At 34.7% G+C, this 16,479-nt stretch overlaps 3 protein-coding genes and 2 non-coding genes across 6 annotated transcripts; 4 read left to right on the forward strand and 1 right to left on the reverse strand.

Annotated features, from left to right (window-relative positions):
- The first annotated feature begins 1,649 nt into the window (after positions 1–1,649).
- Positions 1,650–5,986, forward strand: LOC105128604 (uncharacterized). Of its 2 annotated transcripts, none has more exons than XR_842908.1 (7): positions 1,650–1,931; positions 2,088–3,794; positions 3,899–3,953; positions 4,231–4,379; positions 4,494–4,580; positions 4,737–4,821; positions 5,185–5,276. XR_842908.1 is itself a non-coding variant. In XM_011030340.1 (7 exons), the coding sequence occupies exons 1-7, from the start codon at positions 1,818–1,820 to the stop codon at positions 5,745–5,747; spliced, it is 2,412 nt and encodes an 803-aa protein (XP_011028642.1). In that variant the 5' UTR covers positions 1,651–1,817; the 3' UTR covers positions 5,748–5,986. The 2 variants fall into 2 exon arrangements, 1 of the variants encoding a protein (XP_011028642.1); XM_011030340.1 differs by lacking the exon at positions 4,737–4,821 and adding an exon at positions 5,577–5,986 and having other exon boundaries at positions 1,651–1,931; positions 5,185–5,313.
- A 2,211-nt stretch (positions 5,987–8,197) lies between these two features.
- Positions 8,198–9,837, forward strand: LOC105128610 (probable LRR receptor-like serine/threonine-protein kinase At4g36180). The gene is made up of 2 exons (XM_011030357.1): positions 8,198–8,323; positions 8,455–9,837. The coding sequence occupies exon 2, from the start codon at positions 8,495–8,497 to the stop codon at positions 9,773–9,775; it is 1,281 nt and encodes a 426-aa protein (XP_011028659.1). The 5' UTR covers positions 8,198–8,323; positions 8,455–8,494; the 3' UTR covers positions 9,776–9,837.
- A 1,565-nt stretch (positions 9,838–11,402) lies between these two features.
- On the reverse strand, positions 11,403–11,475 carry TRNAF-GAA (transfer RNA phenylalanine (anticodon GAA)). The gene has a single exon. It is a non-coding gene; the product is annotated as a tRNA-Phe (tRNA).
- A 1,483-nt stretch (positions 11,476–12,958) lies between these two features.
- LOC105128618 (probable LRR receptor-like serine/threonine-protein kinase At1g34110) lies at positions 12,959–15,304 on the forward strand. Its single transcript, XM_011030370.1, has one exon. It carries the CDS (start codon positions 13,278–13,280, stop codon positions 15,201–15,203), a length of 1,926 nt encoding a protein of 641 aa, XP_011028672.1. The 5' UTR covers positions 12,959–13,277; the 3' UTR covers positions 15,204–15,304.
- A 751-nt stretch (positions 15,305–16,055) lies between these two features.
- On the forward strand, positions 16,056–16,126 carry TRNAG-GCC (transfer RNA glycine (anticodon GCC)). Its single transcript has one exon. It is a non-coding gene; the product is annotated as a tRNA-Gly (tRNA).
- The last annotated feature ends 353 nt before the right edge of the window (positions 16,127–16,479 follow it).

The raw sequence follows: 16,479 nt of genomic DNA on the forward strand, positions 1-16,479 counted from the left end.
ATTGCATAGGGTAGCCTGATCTTTCCCTTCTCCTTCTTCTTCTCCTTCTCCTTCTAGTTCTTCATCTTGTTCTGTTGCATTTAGCTGCTCTCCACCATTCTGCAAAGTGAACAGTAGAGAGTCCACTGTTCATAGATCGAACTGGTCTAACTCAAATCTAAATGGATTGGACTAGATCCGACTCAAACATAAATGAATTGGACCAAATCTAACCTAATAAAATAAATAAAAAATTTAAAATTTTTTTAGATATTATATTTTATTTGAAAACTAGTGTTTAATATTATTTAATTACACTATATTATTACATTAGAAGAAGATCGTATGATGATATAACATTTACAGAATTTAATCACAATCCCAGTTTTTTTCCTAATATCATTTTACCTGGTATTGTTGCACGTTTAGAAAGACATGAAAACTATAATTTTTGTCGGATGGATTTTGTACGCGATATAATTGTAAATAGTTTAATAGAACAATAAAAAATACTTTATATAAAATATTGTTAATTTTATGATATAATAGCAATAGTTAAATCTACAATATTTCAATTAAAAACTATCAATATTAATATGTCTTTTTTAGTTATTTTATAACATTAATTTGAAAAACATTATTAATCAAATACATTAAATTATTTTTTATTCAACTTTAATTACAATCACAGTTTTAATTAAACATATATTTTTTTCAAACTGAACTTAACTATAAAAATATTTTTTATAAAATAATTTATTTTTAAATTATAACAACTATTACAATATCAAATATACTCTTCAAACAATGTGGGGATGATATTATAGTTTTCTCTGATATAAGATTGTTAAATATTTTATATTTCTTTTCCTTTTCTTTTTGCTAATGATATATTTTCTTTAGATTTTATATTTCTCTTTTCTTTAGATTTTCACCACGAGTAGTTGGGAAAATAAATCGTTCGAGCAACGAAATGAAAATTAGGACTTTGTTGTTTCTAACCGAAAAAAAAAGTTAAAAATACAAATATTCATGAATTGGTGGAGTCTGTAAATGGATTTGATTTTAAAATAATAATTCAACGATCCATATGTATTTTTAATTTTTTATTATTATATATTTATTTTAAAATTCAACATTTCTCTCTTGATATTTTTTTTAATAAATGCTTATGTACCTTGTTAATAAAATCCTTTCTGAATTATCTCTTAAAAAGTATTTTCTTTTCAAGTGATTCTGTTTATCACTAACATAAAACCAAATGAAAATGAAATACGAAGTATTTTTCAACGCACAATTAATTTCCACCGTAAAAGATTAAATAGTTATAAGTAAATCATGGAAATTTTGAATTTTAAAAAATAGTTTGTTCTATTTTCTTAAATAAAAAGATGATAATTCTAGTAAATATTAAAAAAATATAGAGAAAATAAAATACATATCTCACCATAAAAATATTTATATATATATAATTTTTTTTTTAATGGTATTTATTTTTTAATAAATATAAAATATTTAATAAAATATCACTGATTATAATTTTATTTTTATTTTTTTTAAATCTCATTGTCATACTCATATGCGTCGTTTAAACGAACGATTGTTTCCCAAAGCCGTAAGTTAGTATCCTAACGGATATGCACAGGAACGTTACCCGCGTTTTTTAATGTCACTCCTCCCTCAGATTATCCCTATCAGAAACAGAAACCATTAAATGAAAAATAAAAAATAAAAAATAAAATCCACTCCAAATTCCAATTCCCATAAAAATCAGAATTCAAATCCATCAATTCCACTCTCCGAAAAATTCAAATCTCTTCCAACACGTTAAACACTACATGTTTATGGCTGCAATTTCTGCTACTGCCACTACTAGTGTTACTACCACCACTTCAATTCCTCCTCCTCCGTGGATCCCCGAAGACGACCTCTTGTTGAAAAACGCTATCGAGGTAAATTCAATTCCTCTTTTCTCTCAATCACATTCCACAATTCTCATGTTCTCTAAACTTAGATTTCATTTTCCCATTTCTCAAATTCACACCAAACCCTAGCTATCAAAATCGTTTATAAATTTGATTGTTTTTTTTTTGTTTTGTTGATTAAAGGCAGGTGCTTCGTTGGAAGCGCTGGCGAAAGGGGCGGTGAGATTTTCGAGGAAATTTAGTGTGCGTGAATTGAGTGATCGCTGGCATTCTTTACTGTATGATGATGATGTTTCGGCTAAAGCGTCTGGTCGAATGGTAGAGTTACAACTTTCTAATGTGTCCTTTTCCAAAGTAAATACTATTACTAGTAGCAGTAATAATAATAAATTTGGTGTTGCTGTGAAAGAGAGTGGTTCTGTGAAGAGAAAATTTGAATGTATTCGGCAATTGTATTATACAACGAGGAAGAAATTGCGGAAGCGTGGTGGTGGAGGGTGTGGTGATTTTTGTTTTCTTGATTCGCTGGATGGTGGTTCTTTTGAAGGGGGTGTTGGATTTGGTGGGAATGGCGGGTTTGGAGAGGATGATCGAGTGCGTTTTGGATTTGTTGGGGGAAATGAAGGTGGGGAAGGGGATGTGTGTTTTGAGAGAGAAAGTGTGCAAAGGGATGTGCAGGATGTTGAAGATGGATTCGTTAAGTTTCGAGATTCTAAGAGAAGTGAGGAACCTGGGCCATGTGGTGTGCCAGAAAGTGATGCTTTGATTCATGCAGGGCAAATGGAGTCTTTGGCACCAAGGGTGCCATTATGGAAAGGGATGGAGGATGTTTCTGCACCTAAAATGCCAGCGAGTGTGAATTGTAAAGGTCATAGTGAAGGGGATTTGATTGTAAATCATGATGATATAAATGGGTATAAAATGAGTTTGGTGGGAGTTGAGGTTGATCGCTCCAGAGTAGAGTTGCGTGATGAACCTGTATTTGATGTACGTGATAGGTCAACTGCAATTTCAGAATCTGATTTTCCAGATATTTCAGACTCGCTCTTGAACTTTCCAAATGACAATGAGCCACTTTTTATCGATGTTAACGGGAACGACGCTATAGATAAAGCTTGTTATGATAGCATTACCACTTCACTTTTGGTGAGTTCTCCTAATGATGTTCAGGGTGAAGTGCCTGATGTTAAAGATCCAGTGACGTTAGCCTCAGATACAAGCCTCGGAATACCTGATGGTGCATGCCCTGCAGAGTTAGAGGTTATTGCAGAGGAATCGCATTCTGTTGGTGGTAAGCAGGATATTCATTGTGTGTCAGAAATGAACGCACCACCATCTGCATCAGCACCAAAAGTTCTGTCCGCCGAAGAAAATGATGGAGAGATGGAGTGCACGTTGAATATGGAAGACTTTGAAATCCCATGCAATGATGATGTTTTCATAGTTAAAACAATTGCTTCTCCCATAATGGAACAAATTTCTAACCTGACTCACAATCTGCCTTCCTCGAGCCTTGATAAAAAGGATTGCAAACAAGAGATAATCTTGCTGAAGAAAGAAGGAATTCCTGCTCAATGTCTTACTTCTCCGCAGATGGTAGGTTGCAGTATGTTGCCAGTAACCAGTCCAAGACACCAAACTGTTTGCAGTGGTGCCAAATGCGAGTCTCTTGCTTTAATTTCTAGACCAGTTATCACAGCCCATGTAGAACCAAGCGAGGGCAGTGTAGCCTTGGGAGCTCCTACTCCCACAGTGGGACTGCCAAAGTCTGGGTCATTACATGAAAAATTAAGTTTGCCTATAAAAGTTATTTCAGTACCCTCAACATCAAATCAGGAAGAATCCGGGAGCGATGATGATGTTCCCTGCTTTTCAGACATTGAAGCCATGGTAAATTAGATTCTGTTAATTGATGGCCTTCTAAGAATTCTTTTTAAATACGTTTCCTAAACTTCAAATTTCTCTTAATTTTTTTTTTTTTTGTCTCCTTTCAGATACTTGAAATGGATCTATGCCCGGATGATTCAGATTCATTTTTTAATCACGAAGGTCAGGCAGCAATATTTGCTTCTTGTGTTACTTGATTGTGCAAACTCTACTGACCAAAGAATCACACGCTTAGTTATAAATACTTGCACACTAACCTCAGTAACTTTTTTAATTGCAGTGGTGATTGCTAATTAATTGAATCTGGTGAATAATATCAGTTTAGGATTAAACAAGAAAGACATTTTGATTCTTTAGTTGGACAATTGAGATAACTCTGCTATTGTAACTGTTTTTTGAAGTAACTTTGAGCTGATTTCTGTTAAATTGAACTTTCTAGTCTCAAGATATCAGAATGAAGATGCAATGAGGGCAATTATAAGGTTGGAACAGTGTGCTCAGTCTTCTATGCAACGAGCCATTGTTTCTCGAGGAGCACTTGCTGTCTTGTATGGGCGCCATTTGAAGCATTATATCAAGGACACTGAGGTATGTTAAATCAATGTTGACCTTTTCTTTTTCTACATCACGTGTCTGGGTCTGATCATTTATTTGCTTGTAGGATAACTCTCTTGTTCTTATGAACCTCCTGCTTATGTGTAGGTTATGCTTGGCAGAGCGACAGAGGATATGGATGTTGATATTGATTTGGGTAGAGAAGGGCCTGCCAACAAAATATCAAGACGGCAGGTGAGATTTCTCTTGAGTTTTCTTTGATTCTATTCTTCACTGATTTGAATATATAGCTGGTTACCAGACCTTGAGTTTATGCTGTTCTTTTTTACTTGAGGGAACTCTCTTTACTTTACAGTAATAACTTGTAGGAGTCATATATTGTTTATGTAGATATCATGGTCTGCGAGGCTCCATATCTGAACATCACTATATAAAACTCAAGGGAACATGGAACTGAAGAGGACATAGAGAAGAGGTGAAAAGAGTAGCAATAAAGGAATACAAGAATTCATCTGGGAAAAAAAATCCGTGGGGAATTGAATTTGTGTTATCTCACAATCTTTGAGTTTTGCAAAGGATCCTGGCCATTGTTTTCCTCACCTGATGAGCAATTTATAATTCAAAGATGATAAATACTTGGACGTAATTCAGATGTTATTAGATAATCTCTATAACTCTGTCTCAAGCTGAAATTTTTATAAAACTTGAAGTAGATAATTTTTTTTCTTTTGATAAATATGCACTGCCTATATTTGTTTTCATCTGAACCCTTTTTAGCTTCTTAAGATCCCAGGCTTTGATTTTCATCAAGTATAACTGATTATCTCTCATTTATCAGGCACTAATAAAGATGGAAGGAGATGGTTCTTTCTTTTTGAAGAATCTTGGTAAGAGTCCAATGTTTTTGAATGGCAAAGAACTTACTTGTGGACAGAGCATGGGACTGAGATCAAGTAGTTTGATTGAGGTATGCAGCTTCTGCACTCCTCATGTATTCAAGTCTGATAAGTTTGAAACTATTTTGAGTGGTTTTACTGTCTTATTGTCATTCATATGTTCTGTTGAATTTACCGTGTTCTTGCATCCTGAAGCTATTGTATTTCTTGCTTGGATTTGTTATTCGTGTGCAAGATAACTAATAACATTGAAATTGTTGAATCTTCAGATTAGGGAAGGATTTGTTATTCGTGTGCAAGATAAATAATAACATTGAAATTGTTGAATCTTCAGATTAGGGAAATGGCATTTGTCTTTGAAGTGAATAGCAAATCGGTGAAGCGGCATCTGGTGAGTGTCATCAAAAACCACAAAGAAAACAATTTCAAATCTCAATGGTCAGATAAAGGGGTAAACCACCGAGAAACAGATTTCAAGTTTGAATGGTCAGAAGGGGTTCCATGACCTGAGAAAAGTCACCACCAGGTTCCTTCATTTTTCCATCTTGAGCTTCTTAGAGCATAAAAAAAGTTTAACTGTTGTGCATCCCTTGTTGCTAGCATTTGTATTATCCAACCATATAATGTTTAGACAATGTCCTGCAGTAGAGATAATTAACAGATAACCATGTTATGTATATGAATAGTTGTGGATACCAAAATTAGAGAGTAAAATGGCTGGATGAAAGTGCCACTTCTCGTCAACTTTAGCCTTTCAATGCGGGGGGCAGTCAATGCTGATGCTAATGGTTCTACTTGCTGTTAGTATTTTAATCTGCGTATATGTGCACTGTATATGTCTTGTGATCGTATTTTATAGCACTGCACTAAAGAATCATGACATGGGGTGGGGGTTGTGGATTGCTTTTGAATTTTGGTTTCAGATATGGTTTTAATTGGTAGCCATTATCAGTAGTTCTATTTTGTTTTTTTCGATTACAAGGAGTTTTGATTGCATGAAGGAAACATGATGAGCACTGACATGATTATGAGAGGTCTCCATTTACTCGAAGCTGTACTTTTTACCTCAGTTTGGTGAAATTTGACTTTAACCAGATGGGAAAATGACATCACCAGACTGACGTACAAAACTAAGGCACACTAGGAAGTAACCCTAATGCATAATGCACTTGCTCTGCACTAGATGGTCACTAGCACAGTAGATTCCTTCTTGGAAGATCTAGAGCTGTGGCTTCTGACCGTAAACTTGTCCTTTTTGACCCACCGATCGCTTGTGTTAAAACCATTTCTGGGTTCCTTCCAACCAGTACAGATCACTAGGATAATGTTATGTTACTGTCTTACCTCTTTGGATGCAAGCTTGAGAGTTGTTTGCAATTCACGCTAGCCAGCACTAAATGCGACTCAATTACCCATTTTATTTATAATATGAAAGGATCCCCCACCAGCACCTACTTGTTTGATTGTATTACACTCAAACTTTGCCTTCACTTGGTTATTCTCTTGGAACCAAGCTTTTGACGCTATATGTCTTGCTTTGTGGGAGTGTGGCAGTGGCTGTTGGTGATTTTTAAAGTTTTTTTATTTGAAAATTTATTAAAATAATATTTTTTATTTTTAAAAATTTATTTTTGATATTAATGTATAAAAATAATCTAAAAAATTAAATATTAATTTGAAACAATAAAAAAAAAAAAACTTTTTAAAAATGTTTTTAATTAAATATTAATTTGAAACAATAAAAAAATTAAAAAAATAAAAACTTTTTAAAAATGTTTTTGAAACACAGAATTAAACGCATCTCAGAAATCAATCAAGATTCCATTCTATCTTACAAGAGGTACCAGCTTGCTTCCAGGCTTAAACAAGGGGAAAACATATTGGAAATTGAAAACCAAAAATCAAGATAGTAATAAGATGGTTCAGCAACGAAGGATTCTTTGAACTTGGTGGTGGCTTCGAATATGTAAAATTTCAATCGTATATAACTCACCAGCATTGAGCCCAGATTCCCATTCCATCCACCACCATTGAGAGTTCTTGCAACAACTGCATCGTATATCATTTGATTCCACCACCACCTCCACCGCCACGCAATTTGTCGTGATTGAGAACTGATTTGTGGTTCTAATACTAATCTAGATCATGCAGCCTTTGCCACTCTGTTATTCCCTTAATCCAAAGCAAATAATATGGGACCAAGATTTTTTGTTTATATTTAAAGGAAACCCAAGTGCTTAAAATCAATTTGGAAGTTAATCAAGAATATCATATTATCAAAATATCATAATCCACAAAACATTAATCCATGCTGCCTCTGCTATCAACAACAACAAGGTCGCCCATGTGACATAGGCATTAAAAAGTGAAAAGCAGAAGGGCGTTGGAACCTTGTATCTCTAAATTTTGAAGAAAAAAAATTATAATTGAGGTTGTTTTAATGTCAACGTTGGTATAATGTGTTAAAAATAATTTTTAAAAAATAAAAAAATATTATTTAAATATATTTTTAAATAAAAATATTTTAAAAAAAACTACCGTTGATATTCTAAACACGTTCTAATTCTGTAATGTACAAAATCTTTACACTTAACTCATGAAAAACTTTTGATGCACATGAATTTAACTCAAATTTAGAAAAGAAAATCCAGGTAAAAAAGCAAAAAATACTGATCCCTGCTTCAAATGACTTCAACAAATTTACAAGCATGTTCTTAATTTCCCTTTGTTCCCATCATTTTTATTTACTGCATTATCTTCAAGAAGGCATGGATGATGATGATGATGATGTGATATCAAGAAGACAAGAACCAACAGAGCTCAAGCTGGGACAAGTCAATTTAGGAGAAGACACGTCAATACATGAACGAACAGGAGTGTCCTTCATAACATCCAACACTCATTCACATACGATAACATAACCATCTTCTTCCATGGAGGCATACAACACCCATCCCAAATTTAAATACAAAGGAAACAATTAAAAAGGGCTCTGACAACCACCCCGTGAAGTCGCTAACAAAAAGAAGTAAACTCATCCCAATGGTGGCAGGAGAGTCCCTCTCTCTCACAAGCAGTTTCTTTCTTGCCTTCGCTCTGTCCTGATTCTCGCACTGAACGGCCTTGATTAACTCTCATACATTCTTCCCCACCCCCCCCCCCCCCCCCCCCTCCGAGTTATCTCCTTATCTGGCTATCTTCAAGTTTCAAATTTTCAGTTCCCACATCCACTTGTAGCGAAAAAACCAGCAAATGGGCACCCTCAGTTTTTCTTTATTTTCTTTGGTTCTGCTGATCTCAGTCACTAGGCTGCTGGTGGAAGTAGAGTCGAAGACATATTGGGGCGATATAGAGGTTTTGAAGGAGTTTAAGACCGCGGTGGACCCAAACTCTGTGAGTCCAGGTTCTTGCTTGAGCGCATGGGACTTCACTGTTGACCCATGTGATAATTTATTCAGTGAGAGATTCGCTTGTGGGTTCAGGTGTGACATTGTAGTGTCTGGTTCAAGCAGAGTCACTGAGCTCAGCCTTGACCAGGCGGGTTACTCGGGTACTCTCTCTTCCATTACTTGGAACCTCCCTTATTTGCAAACACTCGACCTTTCAAATAATTACTTCTATGGTCAAATCCCTAAGTCGTTATCCAACTTGACTCAACTGAGGCGACTCGGTCTGTCAAGAAACTTGTTCTATGGTGAGATACCCACCTCGATTGGCTCACTAAGTAGCCTGGAAGAGCTGTATTTGGACAACAACAACCTCCAAGGCAATATTCCTGCAAGTTTCAATGGTCTTGCTAGTTTAAAAAGGCTCCAGATTCAATCAAACAAGCTAATTGGTGAGTTTCCCGAGTTGGGTCCACTTAAAAATCTCAAGTATTTTGATGCAAGTGATAATGCCATATCAGGTGATGTCCCATTAGCATTACCAGCATCTTTAGTTCAACTCTCAATGAGAAACAATGGCTTACGAGGCAAATTAGACCCTCAAAGCTTTAGAAGCTTGGCTTTTTTACAGGTACTTGATTTGAGCCACAATAACCTCAGTGACTCAGTCCCTTTACCTCTCTTCACTCACCCTTCGCTTCAACAACTCACCATCTCATTCAATTTCTTCACGTCCGTGCAATCCCCACCACTCCCTTTAACCACAACTCTCCAAAGTGCACTGGTAGCCATTGATTTAAGCAATAATGAACTCAGAGGTTCTTTGCCTTCTTTCATGGCTTCAATGCCGAAGCTCTCAGCTTTATCCCTTGAAAACAACAAATTTTCAGGGATGATACCGACCCAATTTGCAATGAAAACGGTTTCACCCGGATCCGAATTGTCTCCATTCGATAGGCTTTTTTTAGGAGGGAATTACTTATATGGACCTATACCGGGTCCTTTAATGGAGCTCCAACCAGGTTTTGCTGATGTAAGATTGAATGATAATTGTTTGTACCGCTGTCCAGTTAGTTTCTTTTTTTGTCGAGGCGGTGATCAAAAATCACAAGTCGAATGTAAGAGTTTTAGCCCTTCGATCCCATGAATGCAATGCAATGTCACTACGTTAGTTTTTGTTGATAATAATAATTATTTGATTTGGGTCTTTGGTTCGTTGGTAGTTGTTAGCTAATGTATGTATGATTTGCTTGGTGTTCATATTGATAGTGTGGTAACGATGAAGTGGATTTTTTATTTTTATTTTTGACAAGAGGGGGAATCCGGTGCCACAAAATTATATATATATATATATATATATTTGATGTTTTTGTACTTCAAGCCATTAACAAATTTAATAAAATAATATAATACAAAAAACATTTAGAAAATTAACAAAATTTAAATAATTATATTTGATATCAACAATTCTCCCATCACAAATTTTATTTGCCAACTCTTTTAGATTATAAATTTGATGAACACAATACTTAAAAGGAGGGAGGGAGAAACTTCACTAATATTGTTATAAATATTTTAATGAGATAAATCTAATAAAAATAATAAAAAATCATTAATGATTATTAGAATATATCACATGAGCAGCCCACAAGTAAAGGCAGGCATCGTGATATCTCACTTCATTTACTATTTGTGATCTTTTATGATGTTGTTAAATTTATTTTGTTGAGATCTTTTGAATTATATCATTAATGTCATCAACGAAGCTCCGATGTGCCTTTAAATGACCACATTTGTTATGTTTTTTTTTATCTATTTTCCTTGTAATTTGTAAAGAGAGAGAAGAAAGAAAAAGATTTCGAGTCACATCAAAACTTTAATAATGACATTATTGATATTCTCGGAGTCACATCGAAATTTCAATAACGACATTATTGATATTGTTGGAAAGATTTTAACAAGATAAATTCAATAATACCAAAAAAAATCACAAAGAGTAAACAAAATGAGTCATATGAACTGGTCAAAGGTGTCAGGATTCACTTGTCTTATTCCGGTCACCATTGATGATCTTTTTTGGGTTTATTGGATTCGTCTTATCGAGATCTTTTTAATGGTACTGATAGTGTCATCATCAAAATTTTAGTGTAACTCCGATATCTTTTTTTTCCTTTCTCTCCTCCCTTTTTATTAAATATTGTGTTATCAAATATGCTATTTAAAAGAATATTCTATAAACTTTGTTATTTTTCTATATATTTTTTGCATGGTGTTATTTTATTATATTTTTTGTACTACTAAAAAAACACCTTTTTTTATATATATATTTATGGGACTTGGGGCATACGGGCATAAAGTTTTGTTTGGAAATGTAGGTTTACTTGCATTCTAGGTTATGTTTTATTTGATGTTGTGGTTCATCCAAGCTTTTTTTTATGCTTCTCCTTTATCACTCTTATTTCATGGAAAGCTTGGTTTTTATCAAAGCATTTTATTGGAGATGAAAGAAAAAATACGGTTGAATTTGGGACAAGTATTCAAAGGAATCTCACCCCTTTTCTTCTTTTACTTTTTCAATCTGCATTCATTAATAACACAAAAGGGTAAAAAAATTAACAAATTTTGGATTTTCCCCTCTCGGCCTTTATAACTCCAGGATCGAGTGAGTAATGGTTGGCTTCAAAGAGTTTTATCTCTCCTCCTTGAAGGGCCCATCGGGCTATTAAAAGCCTATTTCTTGAATTACACTAAAAAAAATAAAAAGATGACAAGACTGCGGTGAGCGTGGATCGAACACGCGACCTTCAGATCTTCAGTCTGACGCTCTCCCAACTGAGCTATCCCCGCAAGATGTTAAGGGTTTCAATTATTGTAAATAAAAATTTGAATTTATCATCATGGAAATGAACATTCATCAGCCGCCATGTTTACCGTCTCGGTCATGGACCGTCCTGGTCACTTCCCATCATCTTATCCATGGTATGAACATTCTTTGGCTTCTTTTCTAAGGATTATATATGGAAACAATTTAAATCATGGGTTATGCATAAACAATTTGGTAATTATGCTGTTAGGTCTTCTGCAAGTAATCTGATTGTATGCCTTTAGCTATATATACATATATAAAGGGTAAGTCCTGTAGATGGACAGGACATTAAATCCATGTAACTTATAACCTGTTTTTAATTTATCTTTTCAAATTATGGATTTAGTTTTCTATAAATCTATTTTTATTTTGACTTTTTCTATATTTGACATCAATAAAAGAATTGTACAAAGTGAAGAAATAACAATTAAAATTTTTAGAAAAATATTAATAATTGAAAATTTTCAAAATTTCTCAAACACATATTTATCAAAAATACAAATATAATATATTCAAAATAGATTTTATAATTAAAATTAAAAAAAAGAGATATTAAGTTTATAAAATCTTTTAAACTATCTAATTTTTTTAAAATATATCCTTACAAAAACATCTAGCCAGGAATTACAAATACATTCATATGAATTTAGTTCAAATCAGTATAAAATCACTTAAAAAAAAGATTTAAATAGTTTTATTCTAACTATCCTCCAAAATATTAAATTCCATAACTTTTAAGACTTGCTTCTAAGATTTTTTGAGTCTAATCTTTGTAATGATTTAGTATTTTTTTGTTGTTATCCAAACTTTATTATATTTTTTAAAGATAAAAATATTTTATATAGCATATTATTATAAATCAAGATTCATAATTATATTTTAGATTGACAAGAGTTTTAGTGTTAACAGAATTGATAGTGGTTTTTTATATTTGTATTTCTAGTCAAATAAATTGTTTGTCTATAAAGTTGAGATTATTATTTGTAAAGTTATTTTAATGAATAATGTATTTAATGTTTAATAGAGTATCAGATAAATAGAAAGCAGTATATATATATATATATATATATATATATATTTGTATTTTTAGTCAAGTAAATTGTTTGTCCATGAAATTGAAGTTAGTATTTGTAAAGTTATTTTGATAAATAATAAATTTAATATTCAATAAAATATCATCACTAGATAATTTACTGGTAGCAACGTGTGTGTGTGTGTAAACATTTTGTTTTGAGCTATGTTATAGGACAGCATGAAAAGTTCAAGTGCTTTTGATATACAGCCAAATTGAACAGGCTTGATAATAAGACAAACACAGATTCACGTGCCAAATAGTTGATCTAAAAGAAAGCCTATGTCTCTTGAGCCTGGAAAATCACTCAAAATGAGTGGCCTTTTTTGAAATTGGCTAGCTGGAAGCTTGACAAATGAAAGAAATCTCTTAACAGTCGACATTAGAAACTGAGGCTAAAGTATTTTATTTACTGGTTAAGAACTGGAAGTGCTGTGTAACATTTTTTTGGATGAATCACCATAGCATTCATGTATCTTAGTTACTACAGCACACTGACAGGATGCCACTAAAATAGCATAATCTTGACTTTGAGGCCTAATTAACTCAACCCAATCTCACAGGTGAATGGCTGTTTTCAACTCTACACAACCTTGCACTTCCCTCTTCAAGTAAATTGACCACAAGGGCATTACAGAACTATTGACCACCTCTTCTCCTCACTTTAGCAAGAGATCCTCGATCCTCACTGCTACAGATTCAAAACTGTCAATGGAGATTCCATGGCACACCAAAACCTTCTCTCTTCTGTTCCTTTTCATCTTTTCTACATTAGCCCCTTCCAAGGCATGCCACCCAGTTGATAAAGAAGCATTACTTGATTTCAAACACAAAATCACAGATGACCCGTCAAAACTGTTGCTTTCCTGGACAGTTTCCTCTGATTGCTGCACTTCTTGGGAAGGAGTTGCCTGTGATGCCTCAGGCAGAGTGGTCAATGTGTCTCGTCCTGGTCTTGTTTCAGACAATAATGACTTCATCGAAGACACATACATGTCAGGAACTCTGTCTCCTTCATTGGGAAACTTGTCCAGTCTTCAACTTCTAGACCTGAGTAATCTCAAGGACTTGAAGGGACCAATACCACAAGAACTTGGCAAGTTGTCGGTGCTTACACATCTCTTTCTTGATACAAACAAGTTCACTGGATCAATACCAATTACATTAAGGTACTTCTCTCAGCTGAAAAAGATATATCTTAGTGACAATTTTTTATCTGGTATTGTTCCTCCATCTGTTATGAAATCCTGGACTTCTGTCTCGGAACTTGGTTTATCAGGAAATGCTTTGTCAGGGCCAATTCCTCCAGAAATTGGTAAGCTGGTTATGGTAACTAAGCTTGATCTACATGAAAACAACTTTACCGGTAGCATTCCCACAAGCATTGGAAATCTTAAGAATCTCAAATATCTTGATCTATCTGAGAATCAGATAACTGGAAGCATCCCGCAGTCCATCGGTGGACTTGCTGCTTTGGAACTACTCTATGTCAATCAAAATCACCTCACAGGAAGGATACCATCTTCGATATCTGGACTTGTTTCTATGATATTCTGTCGTTTATCAGAAAACAAGTTATCAGGCAGCTTACCACCATCAATTGGCCTGCTCTCGAAGGTTCAAAGACTAATCCTTGAGAACAACAAGCTCACTGGAAAACTACCTGCAACCGTGGGTCGTTTAACTACTCTAACTGATATATTTTTCTCTAACAACTATTTTACGGGAAAGATCCCTTCAAGTTTTGTAAATTTACTTAACCTTCAAACACTTGATTTATCAAGAAACCGGCTCTCCGGCCAGCTTCCTCCTCAGCTAGCTAAGTTGAAGAGCTTACAGATTTTAGATCTTTCATATAATCCCTTGGGACTAGTTAGAATACCAGACTGGTTTCAGGAATTAAGAGTTTTCCAGCTTATGTTGGCAAAGACTGGGATTGAAGGGGAGCTTCCTCACTGGCTATCTTCGTCATCAATATCACAACTTGACTTGTCAAGCAATGCATTAACAGGAAAGCTACCTCGGTGGATTGGTAACATGACCCGTCTTTCATTTCTCAACTTATCAAATAATGGCTTTCACTCGTCCATCCCAGTTGAATTCAAGAACCTTTCACTTCTGATGGATCTTGATATTCATTCCAACAAGTTCAGCGGCCGCTTAAATGTAATATTCTCTAAAGAAGTCCAAGACCCGCTAGGTCATTTTAATTCCATTGATCTTTCCAGCAATATGTTCACTGGTCCAGTTGATGATGACATAGGAGAGAGACCAGCAATGGCTTCTATCAGTTCATTGATTCTATCAAACAACACATTTAGAGGACCACTACCAAAGTCAGTTGGGAAACTGAGAGAATTGCAGGTCTTGAAGCTAGTGAATGCTGGGCTGTCTGGGACGATACCAGTGGAGCTCGGTGATGCCAAAGAATTGTCCACAATTTTACTTTCAAAAAATAAGCTGACTGGTGCTATTCCAGAGATTGTGCTAAATTTGAAGGAGCTAAAACAATTTGATGTGTCTAGCAACAAACTAAGAGGCAGGATTCCTCCTCACAAAGCCATTATCCCTGCATCTGCATTCAAGAATAATCCTGGTTTGTGTGGACCTCCACTTCCACCTTGCAAACGCATTTAGTATATTCTCAAGATTTTCTGTCTTCGTTCATTTTTTACTCTGTTGTGATGTTTGAACTTTTTTCAAGTTCCATATTAATTGGAAAAGTTTGTATTTATTTATTAAGTATCTTTCCCTGATCTCCTCCTACTTTACATTTCCTTTTAAAGCAAAAGCTAAATGACCATATCCTCTTATAAATTGAATGAGACAACATTGAGTGTTATTAGAATACGAATTATTATTATTTTTTTCCTTCCAAACCTTTCTTGAAAATAGCCTTTCAGTCATATGATTGTCAAATGCTAGTTACTGGCTCCACTCTCCTCATCTCTTACGAACCATTTGGTTCGTTTCCAATGTAGCCACAGCGTTGCTAACTTGATATTTTGGGGATTGTAGTCCACAGAGTAGGTTTTTCCCCCGACAAAAAAGAAGAACAGTAACCAAAAAGAATAGAAATTGATTCTGGCATGCAACATGGTCCACGCTAATTGGGATGAAGAGTGGAGACACATGACTACATTAAAGCCATCGTAGGATTTTTCTTTTCCCTCCCACGTCCACATTCTATGATGTGGCCCAGCACCCACCATATGAGAACTGAAAACTTATGTCTGGTTCCCCAAGATTTGTTGGGTATAATAAGAAGTAAACCTGTTTTTCCCAAGACACCACAACCATTGCATTTTTTCAAACACCTTCCTTTGTTCCACTTTCTTACGAGAGGAAGCACATGCATGTCTGTTATTCACTCTAATTTTCATCATCCTGTTTACTGCATTAGCCACTAAACGCACACCACACAAATTTGAAAGCTGCGAAAATATAAGAAGAGGTTCTATATTATCATGCGAGACGCCAAAGCGCCAGGCACCAGTGGTCTAGTGGTAGAATAGTACCCTGCCACGGTACAGACCCGGGTTCGATTCCCGGCTGGTGCAAATATCGTGTTTCTTTTTTGGGGTAACCCAAGACCTCTTACAAACATAAATGGGCCGGAAACAACTATCAGAGTTTTCTTTCAATTGTTTTTTTGATTGATTATGATCAATCCAAATTTCTTAGATTAATGAGATTGATCATGACGTGCCTCAATTATCTTGAACAATTAGACAGCGTGGTTATTTCTTTGGGCCAATTATATACTCATTATATTGACATGAGAAAATCAAGAGGGGAAAAATCAGAACTCTTGAGTTAATTGAGTTCTTAAGTGGATTTCTTCCCTACATCTATGTTGGGACTCATCTAATGGAAGTGTACAATAGAGGGGTTTATGTTGGGATCCATCTAT

This window comes from Populus euphratica, unplaced genomic scaffold, assembly GCF_000495115.2.
Source record: "Populus euphratica unplaced genomic scaffold, PopEup_1.0 scaffold2.1, whole genome shotgun sequence".
Classification (NCBI taxonomy): domain Eukaryota; kingdom Viridiplantae; phylum Streptophyta; class Magnoliopsida; order Malpighiales; family Salicaceae; genus Populus; species Populus euphratica.

Bases quoted from the DNA above. Each gene is read 5' to 3' on its own strand.
- LOC105128604 (XM_011030340.1), top strand. From the start codon at position 1,818: ATGTTTATGGCTGCAATTTCTGCTACTGCCACTACTAGTGTTACTACC. The intron at 1,932-2,087 runs GTAAATTCAATT...TGTTGATTAAAG, and splicing joins TGTTGAAAAACGCTATCGAG to GCAGGTGCTTCGTTGGAAGC. The intron at 3,795-3,898 runs GTAAATTAGATT...GTCTCCTTTCAG, and splicing joins TTTCAGACATTGAAGCCATG to ATACTTGAAATGGATCTATG.
- LOC105128610 (XM_011030357.1), top strand. From the start codon at position 8,495: ATGGGCACCCTCAGTTTTTCTTTATTTTCTTTGGTTCTGCTGATCTCA.
- LOC105128618 (XM_011030370.1), top strand. From the start codon at position 13,278: ATGGAGATTCCATGGCACACCAAAACCTTCTCTCTTCTGTTCCTTTTC.